Source organism: Nerophis lumbriciformis, linkage group LG24 (assembly GCF_033978685.3).
Source record: "Nerophis lumbriciformis linkage group LG24, RoL_Nlum_v2.1, whole genome shotgun sequence".
Classification (NCBI taxonomy): domain Eukaryota; kingdom Metazoa; phylum Chordata; class Actinopteri; order Syngnathiformes; family Syngnathidae; genus Nerophis; species Nerophis lumbriciformis.
In genome coordinates, this window is record NC_084571.2 from 29,512,281 (window position 1) to 29,539,091 (window position 26,811).

At 39.7% G+C, this 26,811-nt stretch overlaps 1 protein-coding gene across 15 annotated transcripts in view; it reads left to right on the forward strand.

Annotated features, from left to right (window-relative positions):
• srcin1a (SRC kinase signaling inhibitor 1a) overlaps positions 1-26,811 on the forward strand; it is a 230,460-nt gene that overhangs the window by 172,578 nt on the left and 31,071 nt on the right. For all 15 annotated transcript variants that reach the window (XM_061981945.2, XM_072915998.1, XM_061981937.2 and 12 more), the window contains 5 exons: positions 7,374-7,549; positions 18,301-18,431; positions 18,591-18,738; positions 24,550-24,838; positions 24,918-25,179. In XM_061981945.2, the coding sequence (XP_061837929.2) occupies positions 7,374-7,549; positions 18,301-18,431; positions 18,591-18,738; positions 24,550-24,838; positions 24,918-25,179 (1,006 nt within the window). The remainder of the gene's footprint in view (positions 1-7,373; positions 7,550-18,300; positions 18,432-18,590; positions 18,739-24,549; positions 24,839-24,917; positions 25,180-26,811) is intronic.

The following is a 26,811-nucleotide window of genomic DNA, read 5'->3' on the forward strand; positions in this document are numbered from 1 at the left end:
AGCACCTCCAAGTCCGAGTCCATGGTTCTCGCCCGGAAAAGGGTGGAGTGCCATCTCCGGGTTGGGGAGGAGATCTTGCCCCAAGTGGAGGAGTTCAAGTACCTCGGAGTCTTGTTCACGAGTGAGGGAAGAGTGGATCGTGAGATCGACAGGCGGATCGGTGCGGCGTCTTCAGTAATGCGGACACTGTATCGATCCGTTGTGGTGAAGAAGGAGCTGAGCCGGAAGGCAAAGCTCTCAATTTACCGGTCGATCTACGTTCCCATCCTCACCTATGGTCATGAGCTTTGGGTTATGACCGAAAGGACAAGATCACGGGTACAAGCGGCCGAAATGAGTTTCCTCCGCCGGGTGGCGGGGCTCTCCCTTAGAGATAGGGTGAGAAGCTCTGTCATCCGGGGGGAGCTCAAAGTAAAGCCGCTGCTCCTCCACATTGAGAGGAGCCAGATGAGGTGGTTCGGGCATCTGGTCAGGATGCCACCCGAGCGCCTCCCTAAGGAGGTGTTTAGGGCATGTCCGACCGGTAGGAGGCCACGAGGAAGACCCAGGACACGTTGGGAAGACTATGTCTCCCGGCTGGCCTGGGAACGCCTCGGGATCCCCAGGGAGGAGCTGGACGAAGTGGCTGGGGAGAGGGAAGTCTGGGCTTCCCTGCTTAGGCTGCTGCCCCCGCGACCCGACCTCGGATAAGCGGAAGAAGATGGATGGATGGATGGATGGATGGATGTATATATATATATATATATATATATATATATATATATATATATATATATATATATATATATATATATATATATATATATGTGTATGTATGTATGTATGAAATACTTGACTTGGTGAATTTTAGCTGTCAATATACTCCTCCCCTCTTAACCACGCCCCCCCCCCCCCCCCCCCCCCCCAAAACTCCCGAAATCGGAGGTCTCAAGGTTGGCAAGTATGAAGTATAGTACTTCCCATAGTTGTAGTGGGTATCAGGATTATCTCAGGGAGAGCATGTCCCAAATTCCAAGCTGCTGTTTTGAGGCATGTTAAAAAAAAATAATACACTTTGTGACTTAAATAATAAATATGGCAGTGCCATGTTGGCATTTTTTTCCATAACTTGAGTTGATTTATTTTGGAAAACCTTGTTACATTGTTTAATGCATCCAGCGGGGCATCACAACAAAATTAGGCATAATAATGTGTTAATTCCACGACTGTATATATCAGTATCGGTTCATATCGGAATCGGTAATTAAGAGTTGGACAATATCGGAATATCGGCAAAAAAGCCACATCTCTAGTTTTGATGCCTTCAGTGACAATCTCCAATGTAAATAGTCATGAAAATAAAGAAAACGCATTGAATGAGGTGTGTCCAAACTTTTAGCCTGTACTCTATACCTGTGCACTCTATAGTCTGGAAAATATATTTTGCAAATACTAAAGGGGGACACCCCTCGTTCTCACTATAAAAACGTAGTGTTAATGTTGTGCTTCCTTATCCAAAGTCAAAATTCAGAACAGCTCAGCCTTGGACATACAGGTCATGAATTATTCACCTCAGGAAGACATCAGCACAGTGCTGCAATACGGGAATGCATGTACTGTATGTAAAAAAAATGGGAAAAAAATAAACATATGGTCATAAATATGATGATGAAATATGTTAATATAATCTTGGTTTAGCTGCAGTGGCAATGTAACGGAGGATGACGGGGTCATGTGGAATGCTGGTGGTGTTGTTTTACTTGCTGGAACATGAGTCGCACATCCATAATTTATTCTCCTTCCCTTACCAGGTGCTTTGATCTCAGAGTTGTATTACACCGACGTTTTTTTTTCCATTCATAACACCGAGGAGGAGTTCACGCTCAGTGAATCTGCCGCGTGCACATACACACTTTTCCTCGGGGCATACAAATAAGCCCTCGCGTGGGCAAAGTAGCGGGTATAACAACACGGCAGCGGTGAAGGAGTACTCAAATACACTGCAAAATCTGAAATCGAAGTAAGATTAGATATCTCAAATAAGGGTGGTATTTACTTATTTTCCGTCTGATAAGATCATTCTTCTCACTAAACAGATTTTATGTTAGTGTTTTACTTGTTTTAAGGGTTTTGGTCCTAAATGATATCAGTAAGATATTACAGCTTGTTGCTGAGATTTGATGACCTATATCAGGGGTGACCAACCTTTTTGAAAGCAAGAGCTACTTCTTGGGTACTGATGCGAAGGGCTACCAGTTTGATACACACTTAAATAAATTGCCAGAAATAGCCAATTTGCTCAATTTACCTTTAACTCTATGTTATTATTAATAATTAACAGTGACGTGCAGTCACTAGAGGCAGGTGAGGCGGGGCCTCACCTGCCATCATGGAAAGAAAAAAAATGTAAAAAGAAAAAAAAAGTATTAAATTGTTATATGTATCCAGTGATTCTACTATAAAGTTATTTTCCATTTAACTTCACCAGTTTTAGATTATTTTTTATTCAAAATCGCTGAATTTTCACATTTGCCGTTCAAATACTGAGAAGAGACGGTGCGGTGAACAGCAGCCAGTTGAGGCACGTCACTCAGTTGTGCCTCACCATGGATTGCGGACTCGGCTAACTGCTGGCCTGCTGTGCAGTGAGACCGTATTGCTATATGAATTATATTATACATTTCCATAGTTTAGTTAGCTGAGGTATATAATGTACAGTGTATTTTGTCAACAACTGTATGTGTGTAACATATTTCTTGTGCTGAGCGATCATAAAACGGCTGCAAAAGACGCACTGGCTGAGGCTCCAGTAGTCCCGCCTCCTGCACCCCCGCCGTAGAATTTGCACCTCCTGACGGGAGTGTTATATCAACTAAAGCCCACACTTAAACTTTCCACGTGCAAGATTGAATCTATTTAAAAAAGTTATTTCATAAGAATCCAAAAAGTGCAAAAACAATTATGTTCGTATTGGAGGAGTTGTGAATGACTGCAGGGCCACAACTTTAGGTACACCTGCAGACTGCAGGTGTACCTAATTCACAACTCCTCCAACACGAACATTATTGTTTTTGCACTTTTTGGCTTCTTATTAAATAACTTTTGTAACCTATTTTTATGGGCTTTCCTCTTTGTGATGTTAAGTTCCTGTTATGCGCTGTTATACAGTATATGCCTTGAGCTCTTATTTTGAAGGCGCTAAGAGCGGAAGTGATGACACAGTGGAGCGTAGGTTTTTGAAAGAAGGTAAATAAAGTGGTCCTCGTGTAAACTGGAGACTCCGTGTTTGTTATTTTGTAGTTTCATACAGTATAGGCGACATTTATAAACCCTCGGTTACACTTATTTAAATAGATTCAATCTTGCACGTGGAAAGTTTAAGTGAGGGCTTTAGTTGATATAACACTCCCGTCAGGGGGTTCATTAATCCAGCACAACAGCGGCGCATGAACTTTATTTATAAGTAAAGGTAAGACCATAATAATGTTTTTTTTATTAAATGTGCTTTTTTGTGGGCTACAGTTTGTATGTGTAAAGTTAAAGTTAAGTTAAAGTACCAATGATTCTCACACACACACTAGGTGTGGTGAAATTTGTCCTCTGCATTTGACCCATCCCCTTGTTCACCCCCTGGGAGGTGAGGGGAGCAGTGGGCAGCAGCGGCGCCGCGCCCGGGAATCATTTTTGGTGATTTAACCCCCAATTCCAACCCTTGATGCTGAGTGCCAAGCAGGGAAGAATGCTGGTATGAGCTTTTAAACATAACCCGTTAACTGCTGCCAATCAAATGGTGAATAAGATACTCTTTAGGGTTCATATGTTTGTAAATCTGACTGTGATGAAGTCAGTGCCTGACCAGCCATCAACCTCACCGCACGTCACTGATAATTAATGATATTTATCTTTGTGGAAACACTGATCATCTTAATGATTTCTCACAATAAATATATATAGAAACAGATAAATATCAATATGCAACACTTTATTTTTATATTTTCTCTAAGTGCACATTTTTCAAATTGAACATTTTCAAATGATCACTTCTAAGACAGAACTTGTGAAATCACAATATCCCATTTTAATTAGCTAGCCACGAACATTTTTATAAAAGAGGAGAAAACACGAAAAAAATGAAAATAAAATTTTGAATCATAGTTTATTTTCAATTTCGACTCTTTAAAATTCAAAATTCAACCAAAAAAAAAGAAGAGAAAAACTAGCTAATTCGAATCTTTTTGAAAAAATTAAAAAAAGAATTTATGGAACATCATTAGTAATTTTTCCTGATTAAGATTAATTTTAGAATTTTGATGACATGTTTTGAATAGGTTAAAATCCAATCTGCACTTTGTTAGAATATATAACAAATTCGACCAGGCTATATTTCTAACAAAGACAAATCATTATTTCTTCTAGATTTTTCAGAACAAAATTTTTAAAAGAAATCCAAAAGACTTTGAAATAAGATTTAAATTTGATTCTACAGATTTTCTAGATTTGCCAGAATAATTTTTTTGAATTTTAATCATAATAAGAAATATTTCACAAATATTATTCGTCAAAAAAACAGAAGTTAAAATGAAGAATTAAATTAAAATGTATTTATTATTCTTTACAATAAAAAAAAAAAATTACTTTTGAACATTGATTTAAATTGTCAGGAAAGAAGAGGAAGGAATTTAAAAGGTAAAAAGGTATATGTGTTTAAAAATCCTCAAATCATTTTTAAGGTTGTATTTTTTCTCTAAAATTGTCTTTCTGAAAGTTGTAAGAAGCAAAGTAAAAAAATAAATGAATTTATTTAAACAAGTGAAGACCAGGTCTTTAAAATATTTTCTTGGATTTTCAAATTCTATTTGAGTTTTGTCTCTCTTAGAATTAAAAATGTTGAGCAAAGCGAGACCAGCTTGCTCGTAAATAAATACAATTTAAAAAATAGAGGCAGCTCACTGGTAAGTGCTGCTATTTAAAACTATTTTTAGAACAGGCCAGCGGGCGATTCATCTGGTCCTTACTGCGTTGGTGACCCCTGACCTACATTGAGTAAAACATGCTTGAAACTACAATGTCAACTGTTGCAAAGCTGTGTCATCAACACTTACAAGTATAAAACTACTTTTTTTTAAAGTAAATAATTTCTTATTTCAAGCATGAACAAAAAAATCATGACTTTGACACAATTGTGTCTCATAATTAAAACAGATGACAGCCAAATGGACTTTGCTGTTTTATTTTCAATGAAACAATAGAAAATACGTACTCATATAGTAGTACAGTTGGCACAGTACAGTGAACTGACAGTTAATATTTAAACATTTAACATGTGACATTTCAAACAATTTTGAACAGAAATAGTTCATGCACATTCAGATAAATTCCTCAAAATTACATATATATGCGCACTAATTAACTGAAAGAGCACGCACTTGGCGCGATGATGTCATGTTATCGATGGAAAAATGCATTTTTAGACAATATTATTTGCCTGAGCGGCTAGGATATACTTGCCAACCCTCCCGAATTTTCCGGGAGACTCCCGAAATTCAGCGCCTCTCCCGAAAATCTCCCGGAACAAATATTCTCCCGAAAATCTCCCGATTTTCAGCCAGAGCTGGAAGCCACGCCCCCTCCAGCTCCATGCAGACCTGAGTGACGACAGCCTTTTTTCATGACGGGAGGACAACAGGGTGACAAGAACTAAATCATCCAGACTAGAGATAAATTGTATTATTATGTTTATCTTACCTAAAAATAAATATATTTATTAATAAAAAAAAATAAAAAAATAAATACATTTTTACTATATTTTGCTAAAAACATCAAAATGAATTGTATTTTTATTTTTATTTTTTTCGTGACTCCTTATTACATCCAGCCATAGAATTATACATTAAAATAAACATATTTGAAATAATTGATTTTAAATGATCATAATAATTCATTTAAAATGACCATATTTAAATATTAAAATAATTGCTTGTTTATCAACAACTTTAGCATTTTATTCATTACATTTTGAAACTCTCAGAAGCCAAGTTATGTTACATTCCTTAATATTTATTTATGCAAGTTTGAAGTATCATTTATCTAAACACAGTTTGTTTGCATATTTTCAGGATGTAGAAATATATATATATATATATATATATATATATATATATATATATATATATATATATATATATATATATATATATATATATATATATATATATATATATATATATATATATATATATATATATATATGTGTGTATGAAATACTTGACTTGGTGAATTCTAGCTGTCAATATACTCCTCCCCTCTTAACCACGCCCCGCCCCACCCCCGACCACGCCCCCACGCCCCACCTCCCGAAATCGGAGGTCTCAAGGTTGGCAAGTATGGGCTAGGAGACCCCGAGAGTAACAAGCGGTTGCCTTGTTGCCTTTCCATTAAGAACAATAAATTAATTTTTAGTATAAGTTTGCTGGTTTCAAGAAATGTAATGCCGAGCGCATATCATTATGTCAATATAATGGCACTAGCATTTACTTAATTTAAAAATATTTTCCAACATATTGAGCAAAAAGGTCAAATTTTTTTTGCACTTGTTTTTAGTGAGAATATACTTATTTTAAGGTATATTTGGGTTCATTGAGGTTAGCTAATTAGGGACCGCAATGTCCCTTTGGGACAGAGGACCCTATTGTATTTGTAAGGTTGTATTATTATTATTCCGCCGCCTCTTTGAGCTGTAATTTGACCCCTTTAACATGCTTCAAAACTCACCATATTTGACACACACATCAGGACTGGCGAAAATTGCAATCTAATCAAAAAACCAAACCCCAACACTCAAAATTGCGCTCTAGCGTCCCCCAGGAAAAAACACAGACATAACTGCTTGTAACTTCCGGTAGAAATGTCGTAGAGACATGAAACAAAACCTCTAAGTAGGTCTGACTTAGACCTAGATTTCATACGTTGACATTTTTCAGCAAAAATCAACAGGAAGTTGGCAATTCCCCCTTCTAAACAAAATTTTAGTAAAAACAGTCACTTTTGCCTCTTTGAGCTATAATTTGACCCCCTTAACATGCTTCAAAACTCACCAAACTGGACACACACCAGGACTAGCAAAAAGGAGAAGAGAGATTGAACCCTTCTGATTAAAAGTTGACCAAAGAGTTTTAATTATTGCTCGGGTTTGGATTTTATGTGCCGTCAAAGTCGGTCCCGTCCATCGCTGCTTGCAGCTTTAATTTTACTTGTTTTTGAAAGTCTTGACAAGCCAAATTTTCTTGTTCTACTGGCAGATAATTTTGGTTAGTTCAAATAAAATACCCCTAATTTTTGTATTTTTTTTTCTTGTTTTTGAACACTGACTTTTTGCGTCTTTGTGCCGCTCACAGCTGGAGAACCAAGACTCCATGCGCACGATGCTCAAGCGGACCGAGACGGAGTTGAACGTACGCGTGGCCGACGCCCTCAGGAAGCAGGAGGATCCTTTGCAGAGACAGCGCCTCCTAGTGGAGGAGGAGAGGCTCAAGTACCTCAACGAGGAGGAGCTCATCATCCAGCAGCTACAGTCAGTAACAACACACACGTGTCCTTATGTCCCAACTATAAGAGCCACTTTTGATTTGTGGATTTACGACAAAGTTGAAACGGTTTTTCAAGTGAATAAGTCACGCGGTGATCGGATAAAGCCGGAAGCGTTATTAAGCCCGGCTTAGAGAGTGAGATTCTCATTAAGATGCGACTAATTGAAGCTCCTGCAAAGGCAGCCTCGCGATTTCACGTCAGATGAGCCTTCTCTGAGGTAACACTTCCCAAATTTAATGACACATCTGTTCAAAAAAAAAAAAAAATCATTAAAAAACAGTCTGCATCCAAACATTAGCAAGGAGGATTTGGGCCCCAATTAAAATAAAACCATTAAAAAGCTGTTTGCGACGTATGAGAAAAACAAAACAAGTACTGGCCTAGATTTGGATATTCCAGAATGATTTAAATAAAATTGCCTACTAAAAAATAAGTGTTTTGTAATACAATATAATTGCCTATATTAACTATGATAAAATGTCAAACTGTAAATTAAATTACATAAACCAGGATTATTTTAAAGATTTTGCTTTTGACTTGTGAAATAAACTAGATAAAACCACACAATAAATTGGCTTATAATATATTTTTATGATAGTCAGGAAATGTATGAATTATTGAAAGGGGATTTCTCTCTTTCCTGACTTATAAATGTTGTGATCTTGCAAGCAGGTTTGATTGCCTCTTTCATCAAATGTATATTAGCGTTGTTCCCCTAGGGCGGGGGTCGGCAACCCGCGGCTCTAGAGGCTCTCTGGAGCTTTTTCAAAAATGTATGAAAAATGGAAAAAGATGAGCAGAAAAAAATAATAATTTTGTTTTAATATGGTTTCTGTAGGAGGACAAACATGACACAAACCTCCCGAAATTGTTATAAAGCACACTGTTTATATTAAACATGCTTCACTGATTCGAGTATTTGGCGACCTTTTGTCCTACTAATTTTGGCGGTCCTTGAACTCACCGTAGTTTGTTTACATCAGTGGTTCTTAACCTCGTTGGAGGTACCGAACCCCACCAGTTTCAAATGCGCATTCACCGAACTCTTTTTTAGTGGAAAAATATTATTATATATATATTTTTTTTTAAATTCAAGACAAAGTTATATGTTTTTTTACTGGTGCACAAAATGAACCGTACATGAACATCACCTTGTTCCAAGAACAAAACCAACACAGTGCATGAACTCACAACAAATTACTGTCAGGTTCAAACACCAAACTATTACACAAGACAAGAAGAAGGAATCAAGCAGAGACAGAGTTGAATTTGACTCATGAGGAGAGACGTATTGGGCTGCACACTCCGTCACAGTTTCCCCCTTCCGCTCTAAGGTACAGTCCCACGTGCTCCTCTATTTATTCGGGAGGTCCCTATTTAACATCACTGAGGCTGCTTCTGAAGGGAGGGGTAATGTAAGCAGCCCCAGTAGACACAATACGTGATTATTCAGAATGGAAATGTGCTGACACTCGTGATTTCGCCCTGTCTCTGTTTTGTCTGCGTTGAGGTACTCGATGTCCGTCCTTGGCTGTCAGCAGGCAGGGTCAGTATACATAATTATTCTAACATTTACACACCTGCAAATCAGATGTAAAATTTGGGGGTATCCATAACACGGCGATAGGGAGAAGTTTTTATTTACACGATGAGTCGGGTGTCATTGTATTCCGTTTATATTTACATCTCACACAATTTCCCAACTCATATGGAAACGGGGTTTGTATTATTGTTTTTTCATTTTGATGCCCCGCCCTCCACCGTTTGACCAAGTGGAAAATCTGTGAGTGTGTCACGTCCAGGTTGCCAGTTACGCACCGCCATCTTCGTCTGGCTACTGCCACTGGTAAAGTTACTAAACATGTCAGACCTTAGTAAATCTAAAAGGCGTCGTTACGATTCTCAACTTATTAAGGAAAAAAAACGAGGATTTGTATCGAGGATGCCTTTGAAAGATGGAGACGATTGAATGCGGAGAATATTTTTTCATCTGACGCCAAACTTGCTAATTTCCTCCTTGATAGGTAAGTCAGGCATTTACGTTTTCTTATCAAATCAAATCAAATCAACTTTATTTATAAAGTACATTTAAAATTTACCACAGGGGTAGCCAAAGTGCTGTACAATGGGCAGGTTAAAAGATAATACGAGTACCGAGCAAACACAACACAACACAAACAGAACACGATAAAAAATAAATAAATAAAATAGAATAAATAAAAACATAAAAACAGGTTCACAGCAGGTGTATTATGGGGCGCCATTGCAGGATGGATATCACTCAGTGTTAAAAGCCATAGAATAAAAGTATGTTTTTAAGAGAGATTTAAAAACAGGAAGAGAGGAGGCTTGTCTAACACTCAGAGGTAGGTCGTTCCAGAGCTGGGGAGCTGCAGCGGCGAAAGCTCTGTCACCTCTAAGCTTCAGCTTTGTGTCAGGGACCTTATTACTAGTAATAAATGGAAATGGACATTTGGTATGTAAACTATATTGTCCAATACAGTCTATGATCTTGTCTAACAAAGCTAGTATGTTCCTGCAACGAATGCTTAGTGTGATGGTGCTTAGTTCCTAGTGTAATGCTTAGCATGCTAGCCCGGTCAATGACACATGGACATATAGACTAAGGGGGGAAATTTATGCCCGTTAGCCTGTATGTCGATGTGTCATGCGACTAATTTTACTGTTGGCCTTGGCTTGCCATCAAAGTAGGCCTATGCGATAGTGATATATTACATATTACATAGAATATATTTCGATGGTGGTGCACGCGGTCAAACTAGACATTTTAGCAGGGTAATACAAACAATATGTCCCGACTCCCAATTAAAATATTGCTGCGTAACTTTACAAATACATTTGGCTATTCGACATTAGAAAAATGTGGCATATTTACTTCGTAAACCATCTTGCAAGAAGCATAAACAAGAGAAAGCTACAGCATACGACTCGCCGATTGCCATTTGAAGTTCCCTGGAGTAGGATTCGGATTGGGCTGCATATCTGGCAACCTCAGTCTGGGAGAGTGGGAGGGAGACCGTGATTGCAGTACCATTTCTGGCCACATCACTACATATGGCACCTTTGACAGTGATGTCACACGTTGCCTGTCGTCCTAAATCCGAGAATGTGAAGGTGTACCTAATGTTGTGATCGGTGAATCTATGTGCTGAAGTTTATTTTAGCACGGATGTTCGTCTTCAAGGTAAATATTCAAGTGTGCATGTTCAAGAGACACATTTTGTTACTTTTGGAGCGTGCAAGGCGCATACTTGCCAACCTTGAGACGTCCGAATTTGGGAGATGTGGGGGCGGGGTTGAGGTTTGTGTGGGGGGGGCTTTTTGTAAATAATATCTTTTAACTAAATGTAAACAAAATATGTTTTATAGGCCAACACTGCATTGTAAGCATACTTACCAACCTTGAGACCTCTGAATTCGGGAGATGGGGTGGGGGTTTGGGGGGGCGGGGTTTGGTGGTAGCGGGGGTGTATATTGTAGCGTCCCAGAAGAGTTAGTGCTGCAAGGGCTTCTGGGTATTTGTTCTGTTGTGTTTATGTTGTGTCACGGTGCGGATGTTCTCCCGAAATGTGTTTGTCATTCTTGTTTGGTGTGGGTTCACAGTGTGGCGTATATTTGTAACAGTGTTAAAGTTGTTTATACGGCCACCCTCAGTGTGACCTGTATGGCTGTTGATCAAGTAGGCCTTGCATTCACATATGTGTGTGCAAAGGCCGCGTATATTATGTTACTTGGCGGGCACGCTGTTTCTATGGAGGAAATGCGGACGCAACGACAGGTTGTAGAGGGCGCTAAAGGCAGTGCCTTTAAGGAACGCCCCCAATATTATGGTCCGGGTGGAAATCGGGAGAAATTCGGGAGAATGGTTGCCCCAGGAGATTTTCGGGAAAGGCACTGAAATTCGGGAGTCTCCCGGGAAATCCGGGAGGGTTGGCAAGTATGGTCACACGTTGCCTGTCGTCCTAAATCCGAGAACGTGAAAGAGTACCTAATGTTGTGACCGGTGAATCTATGTGCTGAAGTTTATTTTAGCGCGGATGTTCGTCTTCAAGGTAAATACTCAACTGTGTGCATGTTCAAGAGACACATTTTGTTACTTTTGGAGCGTGCAAGGCGCATACTTGCCAACCTTCCAAATTCGGGAGATGTGGGGGCGGGGTTGAGGTGTGTGTGTGGTGGGGGGGGTTGGTGGTAGCGGGGGTGTATATTGTAGCGTCCCAGAAGAGTTAGTGCTGCAAGGGGTTCTGGGTATTTGTTCTGTTGTGTTTAAGTTGTGTCACGGTGCGGATGTTCTCCCGAAATGTGTTTGTCATTCTTGTTTGGTGTGGGTTCACAGTGTGGCGCATATTTGTAACAATGTTAAAATTGTTTATACTCAACTGTGTGCATGTTCAAGAGACAAATGTTGTTACTTTTGAAGAGTGCAAGGCGTGGGGGGGGGGGGGGGGGGGGATTCATTTGCATTTAAAAGGAATGCCTCCACACACTTACCGTGTGCAAACATATGGAAAGCAGATTAAAATGTGACTGTTGAGCAAAGTTTACACTAAAGCATATCCAACACTGTAAGCTTTGCGTACTCACAGACTCACGGATATACACTCTGGAAGCCAGTTGTGCAGGGTTAAACAAAGGTTTAATGTTTTTCTCCAGTTTTCACTCGTATGTTGTCCAGACTTTTCAGTCTCACCAGTCCTCATCCTCCTCCTGCACCGGGCCGCTCACTGTTAAAGACGACAGATGATTAGATTAACACGTACCACCTGCGCAATCTAATCATCTGCAAGCTGTGTCTCGCCGTCAGCACATGCCACGCCCCCGTCTGATGGCGCTCTATTTTCAGCACCATGGACAGAGGCGGTGACCTTTTCCTCCTACAAGTGCGCTGATCACACTCCCTTTCCACAAACACATATTAGAGAAAGTTAAAGTACCAATGAATGTCACACACACACTAGATGTGGCGAAATTATTCTCCGCATTTGACCCATCACCCTTGATCACCCCTTGGGAGGTGAGGGAAGCAGTGAGCAGCAGCGGTGGCCGCGCCAGGGAATCATTTTTGGTGATTTAACCCCCAATTCCAACCCTTGATGGTAATGGGTCCCATAAGGAAGTGTGTTTAATGTAGTTTCAAATCATCATAGGTCTCCTGTAGGATTTAGAGAAGAAAATGTCATTGAGGAACATTTGTTGTCCTGTATCTTTATGCCTATTTAATTGCTTATATCTTCATACATCAATACAAACTTGATTTTGAGCATATTTTAGAAACATAAATGTGAAGATGCCTATGAATTGTTATAATTCTCGATACACAGTCAACACCACGATACAAAAAACTGAACCCATGTACTTTTACATCCACTACATCATTGAAATCTGTCCTAAATTATTTAAGATCAATGGGCTTCAACATATTTTAGCACAGAATCTAACTTGCAGTATCCGCTGCCATGAGGTAACTATGCATTCAAAAAAGAACAGCAGTGTATTATTGTGTAAATAAAAACAAACACGTTCATAAATAACAAAAGTCACATATTTTACATTATTTAAAGAATAGCAGTGGTGTGGAGCCTTCCAATGCACAAAACAAACAATACTGTTCTTAATGTTATTTCAATAGGTTTGGCAGTGTGATGTCATCACGTCCTTTGTAATAAAATAGGGTAATAAGGCTTCAACATGTTTTTAAAAGACAAATCATGGTGTTTTTATTCGGTATTGGTATTGACATTACAGCCATTTTTTATTACCTCTGGCCTTTTTGCTGTCATTTCTGTTCATTTTATTCCTGCAATGTTCCATAAAAAAGAGCTGCGTTCAGCAAATGGCCCCTAGGCTACAGTTCCTAGTGATATAAGTAAAGCAGTTGCATTCAAAGTGTTGCAAAAATGACAGAAGAGTGTCTCCAAGCTGTATTTTCTTCGCACTTATAGAAGTGATCAAATTTGAGTTGCACGTTCTGCACACTGTGGTAACGTACACTCCCTAGGCTTGTGGTGGCGGATCTCTGCTTTCACTCGCGCGGCGATGACTTTGGTATTTGATAATAAATAAAAATGCATGATGCAAGATACACCTCTCTTTCACTTTTAATATGTACCGCTCCTCGCTAAAAAAAAACATCCAATGTTGCCATCTTACGGTACCTGGGTTGCACGTGACGTCAAGCCCGTTTGCTGACTTCGCTCTGAGAGTTCACTCTAGCAGCACTGAGAGCAGACTCTGTCAAAATACCTCTTCGTAATGTTGCAATTTTTAATACCAACAAAAACCTTGACTCAAAGAATGCTCTAACGCGGGGGTCGGGAACCTTTTTGCCTGAGAGAGCCATGAAAGCCAAATATTTTAAAATGTATTTCCGTGAGAGCCATATAATATTCTTTAACTCTGAATACAACTAAATGCGTGCATTTTTAAGTAAGACCAAAATTTTTAGAGTACCGTATTTTTCGGACTATAAGTCGCAGTTTTTTTCATAGTTTGGCCGGGGGTGCGACTTATACTCAGGAGCGACTTATGTGTGAAATTATTAACACATTACCGTAAAATATCAATTATTTAGCTCATTCACGTAAGAGACTAGACGTATAAGATTTCATGGGATTTAGCGATTAGGAGTGACAGATTGTTTGGTAAACGTATAGCATGTTCTATATGTTATAGTTATTTGAATTACTCTTACCATAATATGTTACGTTAACATACCAGACACGTTCTCAGCACAAACATAATCACTAATCACTAGCTGCGCTTTAGTGTGTTATTATTGGTGAAAAGGGGGCAGGGTTTAAGGGCTATTCTATGGCTCGCCACAAGGGGGCGAGCTAAAGAGCACCAGAAGTTTGGATTCGCCAACATAAGACTGTCACAGGCGGTCCTGATGTTACGACTTTTTTTGTAATGACATTTTGTGATACGACGTTTTGTGGTTATGACGCAATCCGGTGAATTATTACCTGTTTACGTGAGTTCAGCGGAAGAAATTTTAGATGGCCTTACATGTAAATGCCGTCCTCTTTTTACGACCTTTTGTGTTCCGACTTTGTGTGTCTTGATGTTTTTGTGTTGAAGAGTTTTGAGGTTATGAAACTCTAATAAATTATTACCGTATTTTTCTGACTATAAGTCGCAGTTTTTTTCATAGTTTGGCCTGGGGTGCGACTTATACTCCGGAGCGACTTATGTGTGAAATTATTAACACATTACGGTAAAATATCAAATAATATTATTTAGCTCATTCACGTAAGAGACTAGACGTATAAGATTTCATGGTATTTAGCGATTAGGAGTGACAGATTGTTTGGTAGACGTATAGCATGTTCTATATGTTATAGTTATTTGAATGACTCTTACCATAATATGTTACGTTAACATACCAGGCTCGTTCTCAGTTGGTTATTTATTCCTCATATAACGTACACTTATTCAGCCTGTTGTTCACTATTCTTTATTTATTTTAAATTGCCTTTCAAATGTCTATTCTTGGTGTTGGGTTTTATCAAATAAATTTCCCCAAAAAATGCGACTTATACTCCAGTGCGACTTATATATGTTTTTTTCCTTCTTTATTATGCATTTTCGGCCGGTGCGACTTATACTCCGGAGCGACTTATACTCCGAAAAATACGGTATAATAAGTCTCTTTTTCTTTTTAATAAGTTATTCTGAAGGTAACCAATAATAAATAAAATACTTCTTACCATTAATGCGACTTCTGGTGCTGTATGGTTTTGCTGATGGCTTTGTAGTCTGGTTGATACGTGGTTATTTTTAACACTGTGATTACCAGCGGAATTATTCATTACTTATCGTGTTAAGCAATGTCAGCTAGTGGCCTAGTGGTTAGAGTGTCCGCCCTGAGATCGGTAGGTTGTGAGTTCAAACCCCGGCCGAGTCATACCAAAGACTATAAAAATGGGACCCATTACCTCCCTGCTTGGCATCAAGGGTTGGAATTGGGGGTTAAATCACCAAAAATGATTGCCCACTGCTCCCCTCACCTCTCAGGGGGCGAACAAGGGGATGGGTCAAATGCAGAGGACACATTTCACCACATCTAGTGTGTGTGTGACAATCATTGGTACTTTAATCTTAATCTTTTAGGATTTATCTGAGAGCCAGATGCAGTCATCAAAAGAGCCACATCTGGCTCTAGAGCCATAGGTTCCCTACCCCTGCTCCAACGTAAGTAAAGTAAGGCTCCACTTCTCCAAAAATGCTCGAGCTTGAGGCTAATATACATTGGTTTTGCAATTGACATGCTACTGATTAGCATTAGTGATTTTACATGGTGATTTCAATACCTCCAAATTTGAAGGAAAAAAAACTACAAGTAAAATGCATGTTATAATCAAACAGCTGGTGCAAAATAAGTACAATACTTACAGGATTAACACGTTTTAGGGGGCAACAAAAACACACTTTATACTATACATTTCTGTCATCTAACGTCTTGGATTTGCAACTGTAAATGAGACTCAGAAATGAGATAATATAACAAGATTAAACAACTGGACATCATTTATCATAATCATCTTATTTTTGAATGTAGCAATTAAAAAAATTAGATTTTATTATCAAAAACAGTATTTATTAACACACAAAAAAGTACTGACAATTGGTAAAGATGTATTGATTCCCAGGTACTGTGAATGGGTACCGTATCTGTTCGAATGTGGACGGTGTCAGGTTCAAACACTGATGACATCTATTAAACAAGACGAGAAGCAAAGAATCAAACAGAGACAGAATTAAATTTGGTTTCAGTGAGGAGAAACGTGGACATCTGCACCCTTGTACAGTGTCATCACGCTCTGCCAAAAGATTTTTTATTTGGACCTTCCCTAACCACATGACCATAGCTGTTTCTAAAGGACAAAGGTCGTAAACAGTTCACAGAAAAGTTGAAAAAGGAGGTTCAAAAAGAGGTCGCCTGGAGGGGAGTCTTGTCCTGCTTCCTCTTCGCTTTTGTAGTTCTTGGGTCAGTAAGATATTACAGCTTGTTGCTGAGATGTTATGACCTATATTAAGTAAAACATGCTTGAAACTAGAATATCAACTGTTGCAAAGCTGTGTCATCAACACTCACAAGTATAAAACTACTTTTTTAAAGTAATAATTTCTTATTTCAATCATTAAAAAAAAACATTTAACACGTGACATTTCAAACAATTTTGAACAGAAATAGTTCATGCACATTCAGATAAATTCTTCAAAATTACAATTAAAAAAAATTCGACCCGGGCTGTATATATTCGCACTAATTGACTGAAAGAGCATGCACTTGGCGCGATGATGTCATGTTATCGATGGAAAAATGCATTTTTAGACAATATGATTTGCCTGAGCGGCTACGAGACCCCGAGAGTAACAAGCGGTTGCCTTGTTGCCTTTCCATTAAGAACAATAAATTAGTTTTTAGTATAAGTTTGCTGGTTTCAAGAAATGTAATGCCGAGCGCATATCATTATGTCAAGATAATGGCACTAGCATTTACTTCATTTAAGAATATTTTTCAACATATTGAGCAAATTTTCTACCAAGAAAAGTGCACTCGTTATTAGTGAGAATATACTTATTTTAAGGTATTTTGGGGTTCATTGAGGTTAGCTAATTGTACTTGTTTTGGAAAGTCTTGACAAGCCAAATTTTCTTGTTCTATTGGCAGATAATTTTGCTTAGTTCAAATTAGGGGTGTAACGGTACGTGTATTTGCATTGAACCGTTTTGGTACGGGGGTTCCGGTTCGGTTCGGAGGTGTACCGAACGAGTTTCCACATGGACATATAAAGTAGCGTAACGCACGTTGTGTAAACAATGCACACCGAGGCACAACACACCATACGTCCTCTTTTCACCGGACATGTCCTCTTTTGCGGAGCTGCCAGGGCGCAGTTTCTTAAATGCCTCAAATGTCCGGCATTTTGAGTTAGGGTTGCGTGTATTTTCAATGTACGTTCAGGGTTAAGAAGGGGTTAAAAACAAAACAAATTGTGCGCGCAGCAGCATTCCTGTGGAAGGGGCAGAGACAGACAGAGAGCGAGAGAGTTATGATAAACGCCCATGCGTCGCCAGGCTCTGCTTTTTATCCATAGATTTATCAGATTTAATTTATTATTATTATCTATAACAGGGGTGTCAAAAGTGTGCCCCGGAGGCCATTTGCGGTGGAAAGTCTTGACAAGCCAAATTTTCTTGTTCTATTGGCAGATAATTTTGCTTAGTTCAAGTAAAATACCCCTCATTTTTGTATTTTTTGTTCTTGTTTTTGAACACTGACTTTTTGCAGTGTTGGGATATTTAATCTTACTTAGATTTCAGTTTTTGCAGTGTAAGGTGGCGACATGTCCAGGGTGTACCCCGCCCTCCGCCCGAATGCAGCTGAGATAGGCTCCAGCACCCCCCGCGACCCCAAAAGGGACAAGCGGTAGAAAATGGATGGATGGATGGATATCGACTTGGTATCCAAGTATCGATACTGTTATCTCTTAATAACAAGTCAACACAAAGCATGTAGATTTCCAGTACCGTGTTTCTGAAAACTTTTCCTTCAGCCACAAACTTACTTTCCAAACTTGTTAATTCCCGCCCACGCCGCTCCGCTTCACCCGCCCAGAACCTCTGGCGGAGCCGGCAGCCGACACGGCGAGTTAATTGAAAAGAGCAGCGGAGGGGGCGCTCATCCTTCTGTGCTTTCCTCCTTAGCGACCTGGAAAAGTCGGTGGAGGAGATCCAGAAGGAGTCGGCTGTCAACCACAAGCTGGTGAGCGTGCAGGAGCTGGAGGAGAAGAGCGCCGTCCTCCGAAAGCTGGGAGAGACGCTCACCGAGCTCAAGAGTGAGTCAGTGTGACTAAGCGCCGCTCCGTCTTTTTTTTTTAATATTTGGCACCCACACGGCCGTCTGTCAAAACGTTGAATCACTCTCAGATGGCTTCCGTCTTTTTCAACAAGTTGACTTCGATTTCTCCTCCCGGGATTGATGCTCCCCCCCACAGATCAGTTCCCCAGCCTGCAGAGCAAGATGAGGGTGGTGCTGAGGGTGGAGGTGGAAGCCGTCAAGTTCCTGAAGGAGGAGCCGCACCGGCTGGACGCCCTGTTGAAACGCTGCAAGACCGTAACGGACACCCTCAGCACAATGCGCAAGTAAGGAACACAGGAGCGCTGAATTCTTAAACGTCCCCTATTATGCCAAAGTGAATTGTTTATCAACACCAAACATGAGAAAAATCTATCATCTCCCCCACGTGTTTGCTGTACTTTTAACCTCTAAAGGCCTTAGTGGCCACATGCGTGGACAGCACCTTTTAGCTCTTATTTCCAAAATTGTGTACACTACTGAGTTGAGGTCTTATGCCGACATATGGACACTTATACTGCTATCTGTTGGTTAAATGGGTTTAATAGTAATACAACACATATAGATTCCTTTCTTTCATGCAGTCAATAATATAAGTTGGTGTATTACCTGATCCTGATGACTTGCATTGATTGGAATCAGACACTAGTGATGATAACGTCCACATTTTCGAATCGAGGCGAAAAAAAAGTCCTCCTTTCTGTCTAAATCCACATGAAAGTGGTTGGTTTTTTGGCATCTTATTTGTCCAGCTTCCATACTCGTTTTTATACACTTTACAAGAAATATATTGGCGCATGCCAGCTTTCTGAGACTCTTATTTTTGTTAGTGCAGGCAGGATGAAGCAGCACTTTTATTGTGACGACAGGAACTTGAGAGTTTTAGATTTTTGACGACAGGTACGGTGCGAAATTCTGTTAAAAAAAAAAGTGTTTCTCGCCCTCATTTCTTAATAATGATCTCGCAGCAGCCAGCGTCGTCTCACAAGACCATCGTGTGCCGTGAATGTCAATCAAGTGACGAAAGTGACGTCTTGGTGACGAGTGATGATTGCAAATTTTTAGGTCTAATTTTTTAATCCCTGGCTGGCGATCGACTGACACACCCTCCCTGACCGTGTTTAAGCAAAAACAAACGTTTTACTCTAATTGTCTGTTGAACAGGTGTTGCTAATTAGCATTTTCTTGCTATAACACTTAAGGCAGTGCATCTGGTTAGTCCAATGTAACTGTTATGTCCATATCAAATAAATAAACACATTTATATTTCTGGTCCTCAAATGTATTATACTTCGCCATGCAGAGCACACGGCGTCTCCAGGATGTTGTCCAGTTTGTGACTTAGTCCAAAATCTCAAAGGTCTGAATGCCCAAAATTCAATCATTTGTGACAGCTTTGGGATACCTTGAACGGCTGCCAACATCTTCCAATTTGTCGATACACCAAGGCAACCCTTACTCCAAGCTGTAGATGTCCTGTTGTCATGATTCCGAATTGGTAGATATCTTGGACTGAAAGTGTGTCCAGCAACAACTGTTCGGTCGGGACAGGCAGGTTCCCCCGAACTCGAGCTTTTTAGGTTTTTTGTTTTTTTTCAGGTTCAAACACTGACGACATCTATTAAACAGACAAGAAGCAAGGAATTAAACAGAGACAGAATTCAATTTAGCTCATTGAGGAGAAATGTCTGAGCTGTACTCTTTGTACAGTCCTCCACCACGCTCTGACGAAAGGTTGCACGCCTCCTCTTTTATTTGGACTTTCCCTGATTACATGGCAACAGCTGTTTCTAAAGGGACGGGGGTCATAAACAGCCGTCGCCTTTGGTTACAAAACAGTTCAAAGAAAAGGTGCCTGGAGGGGTTCAGATCCTGCTTCCTCTCCGCTTTGTAGATCTCGGGTCAAAACAAAATATTCCTGTGGATTACCATAGATCAAAGAAACCGACACCTTCCTGTCGCTCCCCATCCTACACAGTGGAGTTTTACAAGCCTTTTGATTGGTAAGATCAAAGACAGCTTTTGTCTGCTCGCCGGGAACTCATTTGAACAGAAAGTGTTGTGATAACTTACATACAATTATTCTGACAGTTTGAACTTGTCAAGTTTGTCGCGAGGCAAGTTGATCAATTGTGTGAATAAGGAGACGTGACTCGAATTGAAGATGACCAATTTATTCTACTAAAAGGATTAAGTAAGCACTAGAGAGGAGATCGAACAGAAGTTCGGAGCATTCTCTAAATATGCTTTTGTCCATGTTGCTGCTCTGTCTTGGTGGAGATATAAACCGAACGTTAACTTGGCGGGTGTGTTGGACACACACACACACACATCTGTCCACTCTTCCTTCGTCTTGTTCCTGGTACCTCTTCTTTCGCAACCTAAATGAGATACAAGGTGTATTCACAAAGGTAGAAAACACACTCATTGTTACAGTATGTCCTTGAACATGATGTACTGCACATGGAGAGTTCACTCTGCCCCAAGGTTAGAAAATATTCTCCTAACATATGTGATATATGGCATCTATTATGTTAGACAATTGAATAGAATAGAATAGAAAGTACTTTATTGATCCCTGAGGGAAATTCAGCACCACAGTTCGCTCACAATAGACAGTAATAATAATAAATAATATAATATATATAATATATTATATATACTGTATAATATATAAATATAAATATATTCTACATATACTCTACATTTAAGTGCAGTCAAGGAACATATGCATACTGTGTTTGTATAAAAAATGGATACAAATACACAATTCTTGGACAGACACACACAAGCTACAAACACATAAAATAGGGCTTATGAAAAGCACTTTTATGTTCTAAGTTTGAGCATCAAGGCTACATTTTGAACAACACACTTCCAATGAGGGTTGTCCCGATACTATCATTTTGGTACCGGTACCAAAATGTATTTCGATACTTTTTCTAAAAAAAAGGGGAACACAAAAAATGACATTATTGGCTTTATTTTAACAAAAAATCTTATGACACATTAAATATGCAGTCATGGTCACCTATTCTGTTTTTTATGTAAAGAACATAATGTCATGGCACCCATAATAAATTCATAAAAGAACCAAACTTCATGAATGTTTTTTGTGACAAACAAGTCACCAATCACTCTATCACAAAAAAATAAGAGTGGTAGAAATTATTGGAAACTCAACACAGCCATGACATTATGTTCTTTACAAGTGTATGTAAACTTTTGACCACGACTGTATGTTTCTTATTGCAATTTTGTCCTTAAATAAAATAGTGAACATACAAGACAACTTAACTTTTAGTAGTAAGTAAACAAACAAAGGCTCCTAATTTAGCTGCTGTTATATGCAGTAACATATTGTGTCATTTATCATTCTTGTCATGTCTGTGTAATCATGTTTTGTTTTAGTCATGTTTTGTTTAGTTATTGGACTCTTTAGTTTCTGGCTTTTCACTCCCTTGTCTTGTTTCCATGATTACCCATTAGTTTCACCTGTTTCACGTTTGGACTCATTGTGCACTCTTGTTTGTCACCATAGCAACCCATTAGTTTTCACCTGTCACGTCACGCACCTGTTTCACGTTTTGAGTCACACACCTGTTTTCGTTAATCATGTCTGTAGTATTTAAGTTCATTGTTTTCAGTTTGTCTTTCTGGTGACATCCCGCATTCTTACCCCTGTCACACTCTGTCTACCTCTGCGCACTTCATGCCATGTCCAAGTAAGTTTTTTCTATTAATGCCACAGTTAGTGTTTTTGTTTAATTGATCACAGTTTTTTTGCCCACGTGCAAGTCTTTTTGTTTCGTTAGTCAAGTTTGTACATCCGCCTTGAGCGCGCTTTTTGTTCCTTTGAGTGTTATTATTAAATATGTATTTACCTTCACGCCATGACCAGTCCAGCTTTACTTGCATCTCGGGAAAACAAACACACCATTGTCCACGTCTTGACAATTCTATTATTTTGTCAAAATTATGAGGGACAAGCTGTAAAAATTAATTATTAATCTTCTTGGTCATTTACTGTTAATATCTGCTAACTTTCTGTTTTAACATGTTCTATCTACGCTTCTGTTAAAATGTAATAATCACGTATTCTTAGTTAGTAATTAGTTTTGGATGATACCACAAATTTAGGTATCGATCCGATATCAAGTAGTTACAGGATCATACAATGGTCATAATTTAAGTCCTCATGTGTCCAGGGACGTTGATTTTGTGATGCTAAAAAATATTGACGTAGTCATAGTAGTATCAACTAGATACGCTATTGTACTTGGTATCATTACAGTGGATGTTAGGTGTAGATCCACCAATGGCGTTTGTTTACATTGTGACGCCGGTGAGCTACGGTGTGTAGTGAAGCATGTTTAGCTATTCCTCGTCTGATACTTGTAAGAAACGTACTTTATTTGTCGCCATGGAGACCAGAGGATTAGTGATCACCTCTTCCTGAGGGAGTTTCAGTGTTATAACTTCACCTTTATTGCTAGTTTTTAAGCCAAAATGCGTCCGTTCTCCCTTTTCTGTCTACACACTGTGTCTGCTTGTAAGTACTCCGTGATTGTGCGCTGCCGAACATGCTCCTCTGCTCGTAAAACCAGCAATGTCACGATGTGACGACGACGCGCCGTCATGTCCGTTAAAAAACAGGGAGGCGGGGACCGGTACTTTTTAGAAGCGGTATAGTACTGAATATGATTCATTAGTATCATGGTACTATACTAGTACTGGTATACCATACAACACTACTTCCGATACACAATTGTTGAAAGAAACTATATGATGGGATCCCTCCATCCATTTTCTACCGCTTGTCCCTTTTGGGGTTGCGGGGGGTATTGGAGCCTATCTCAGCCGCATTTGGGCGGAAGGCGGTGTACACCCTGGACAAGTCGCCACCTCATCGCAGGGCCAACACAGATAGACAGACAACATTCACACACTCAAAAAAAATTACTAATTGGATGAACTCAATTAAAATGAGGGCAGGATTTCCATCCAATTGACTTCGATTTGATGTCTTTTGCAGTATATATTGATATCGTTCTATCGCCCAGCCCTATCGGCCTTTTTAAAAAAAAAAGGTTTTCTTTCAATTTATTTGTTATCAATTATGTGTCTATCATGATATATATTTTTGTTTTATGGCTCAGCCCTATGGGGATTTTTTCAGAATATTAAACATTTTTTGAACTGATTTTGATTTTATTTATTTTGCGATATATATTGATAACATTTTATTGTCCAGCCCTACGGGGATTTTTTCAGAATGTTTTTTTTCTTTTTAATTGATATCGATTTTATGTCTTTTGCAATATATATTGCAATTGTTTTATCGCCCAGCCTTATCGGCCTTTTTCCTGTCAAGAGTTGTAGGTGACGAAACCCCAAGATGCAGAGAAGGCGGAAGGCATTGTGCGGGAAAACATGATTTAATTTAACATTATAGCAAAAAAAAAAAAAAAAAAAGGGTACAAACAAAAGGCGCACACAAGGCGGAGAACAAACTTGGCTATGAACTAAAATAGCACAAAGGCTAACTGTCGACAAGAAACAAAAACACTTACTGTGACACGAAGGAACTATGACATGAGCAGAGTGAACAAAAGTAGACAGAGCTACAACGACAAGCATTATGACAGGTAGTAGTGACATTGACAATGACAATAATCCAGCACTGACTGGAGGAGGAGGCAGGTTTAAATAGCAGCTGGCTGATTGACACCAGGTGTGGCCAGGTGCCAATCAGCCGCAGCTGAGGGGAAGCAGCACTCAGGGAGACAATGAGGAAATAACCAAAATAAGAGCGTTGACAGGAAATGACAGAGGAAAAACTAAAATTTGACCAAACTGTCAGGGACAAGCCTGACATTTCCATTTTTTTCCAATTTTTTTATATCTGTGTCTGTAATGATATATATTGATATCGTTTTATCGCCCAGCCCTATCGGCCTTTTTCTTATTTTTTTTTTTTTGTTATCAATTATGTGTCTGTCATGATATTTATTATTGTTGTGAAAAATATTTGGGTCCACTTTTGAGTAGAAGGTGTCTCATAATGTGATGATTAACTGTGAATGACTCACCCAAAGGCAAGCCAATGAGGGGGTGTGGAAGAAGCACGAGGACTTCTCTAATCCGTCATCCAAGCACAACGAGGACCTGAGAAAGTTCTCGGACTTTGACCTGCAGAGCAGCTCGCCGCTTAGCATCAACGACCTGGGCGGGGGGAACAGCCTGTCCAACTGGAGCCCCCACACCAGCCTCAACCGGCGCCCTCACAAGGACAATCACCCGCCCGTTCCTCACAAGGGCAAAGCCCTGGAGGAGCTGGAGCGCCGCACCGCCGCTGATAAGGCCTTGTCCGTGGAGGTTCGCCTGGTAGGAATCGTCTTCATTGTGCATTTCTGTCTCGGGTTTATAAGGGCGAGTGACCAGAACCGCCTCACAACCCCCACAGGCGGCCGAGCGGGACTGGGAGGAGAAGCGGGCCAGTTTGACCCAGTACAGCGCTCAGGACATCAACCGGCTGCTGGAGGAGACCCAGGCCGAGCTCATGAAGGCCATTCCCGACTTGGACTTTGCCGCTAAACAGATCAAGAGCTCTTCTAACACGCCCTCGTCCCAGAACCCGCAGACCGCTCAGAGCGGGTCAGCGACCCCCGAGCATCGCGCCAACAAGCCCCAGCAGAAGAAAGAAGGGGGAACCAGGCTCGGCTCTGGTAAGAATCAAAAGATTGCAATTTGGGTAATTGTTAGTTTGTAGTGTTATGATAAAACTGCAAGACTGATACAGGGCCAACAAAGACCTCATTACATGGGGGGGATACAACTTTTCTACTTCCGATGCAATACCGATATCGGAGCCTTGACTAATGTGATACGATATCAGTAGAGGTGCATAAAAACATCACAATTCTTATTCATTCCGATTCTAAATCTACGGAGCCCCTAAAGGGACATGGGGGGGGGGGAAAAATGTATAATTTCTTCTTTTTTTTTTTAGACATCGTCGCACAAGAAACTATCTCGTGCGCACGAGAAACTTTGTATAAAGTTATTAAAATAACATATATATATATATATATATATATGTCTTTATAAGGTTATCCAAAAAATAGTGCTCGATACCGTAGTAGAGCGCAATATATGTATGTGTGGGAAAAAAATCACAAGACTACTTCATCTCTACAGGCCTGTTTCATGAGGGGTTCCCTCAATCATCAGGAGATTTTAATGGGAGAATTCACATACCATGGTTTATATAGGGCACAGAGTGGGTGGGTACAGGCTGGCGTAGGGGCGTGGTGATTGGTTCATGTGTTACCTAGGAGGTGTTTCTGTCTGTGGCGGCATGCTGATACAATTTCGCTGCGCTTGTTGAGGGATGACAGGTCTGGACGGTATATAATAAACAGTTTCTCCTTCAAGCATAGGTTGCATCTTTTATTACCACTATTGTAAGGTGTGCTGGATGCAAGAATTTGCCATGTTATTGAATATTCAACATTATTGTCTTTGAGGTCCCAAATGTGTTTGCTGAGTTCTGTGGTATTCCGCAGGTTTTGGTTCCTGAAAGAAGCCTTGTGATTGTTCCATCTGGTTTTAAACTCTCCCTCGGTTAATCCTACATATGTGTCGGATGTGTTAATGTCCTTGCGTGTTACCTTAGATTGGTAAACAACTGATGTTTGTAAGCACCCACCGTTGAGAGGGCAATCAGGTTTCTTGCGGCAGTTGCAGCCTTTGTTGGTTTTGGGGTCGCTCTGTCCGGAGGCCGACGGCTCATTTGCAATTGTTTTGTTGTGGTTTGAGATAATTTGTCGTATATTGTTCATACAGCTGTAGCTCAATTTAATGTTGTTCTTGTTGAATACTTTTCTTAGGGTGTTGCCTTTGGGGAAGTGTTTGTCAATCAGACTGAGGAATTTGTGGCCAATGTTAGTTGAGACGTTTTTGCTGTATGGGGGGTTGTACCAGATGATGTTGTTTCGTTTTCTGTTCTTTTTTGGTTGGTTTCCTTGGGTGGGTTCATAGGTGAGGGTGAAATTGTATCCGCTTTCATCAAGGGCTTTTTGGTACAGGGGGGTTGATTGGTCAAATTCAGCTGAATTTGACAAAACAAACAACAAAACAATTGCAAATGAGCCGTCGGCCCCCGGACAGAGCGACCCCAAAACCAACAAAAATTATGATTTTTTTTTATTTTTTTATATAACTTTATAAAAAGTTTCTCGTGCGCACAAGATGTCTAAAAAAAATAAAAATAAAAATAATTAAAAAAAACATTTCCCCCATGTCCTTTTAGGGGCTCCGTATAAATCAAATCATAATTTTTTTTTTTTAATTTTTTT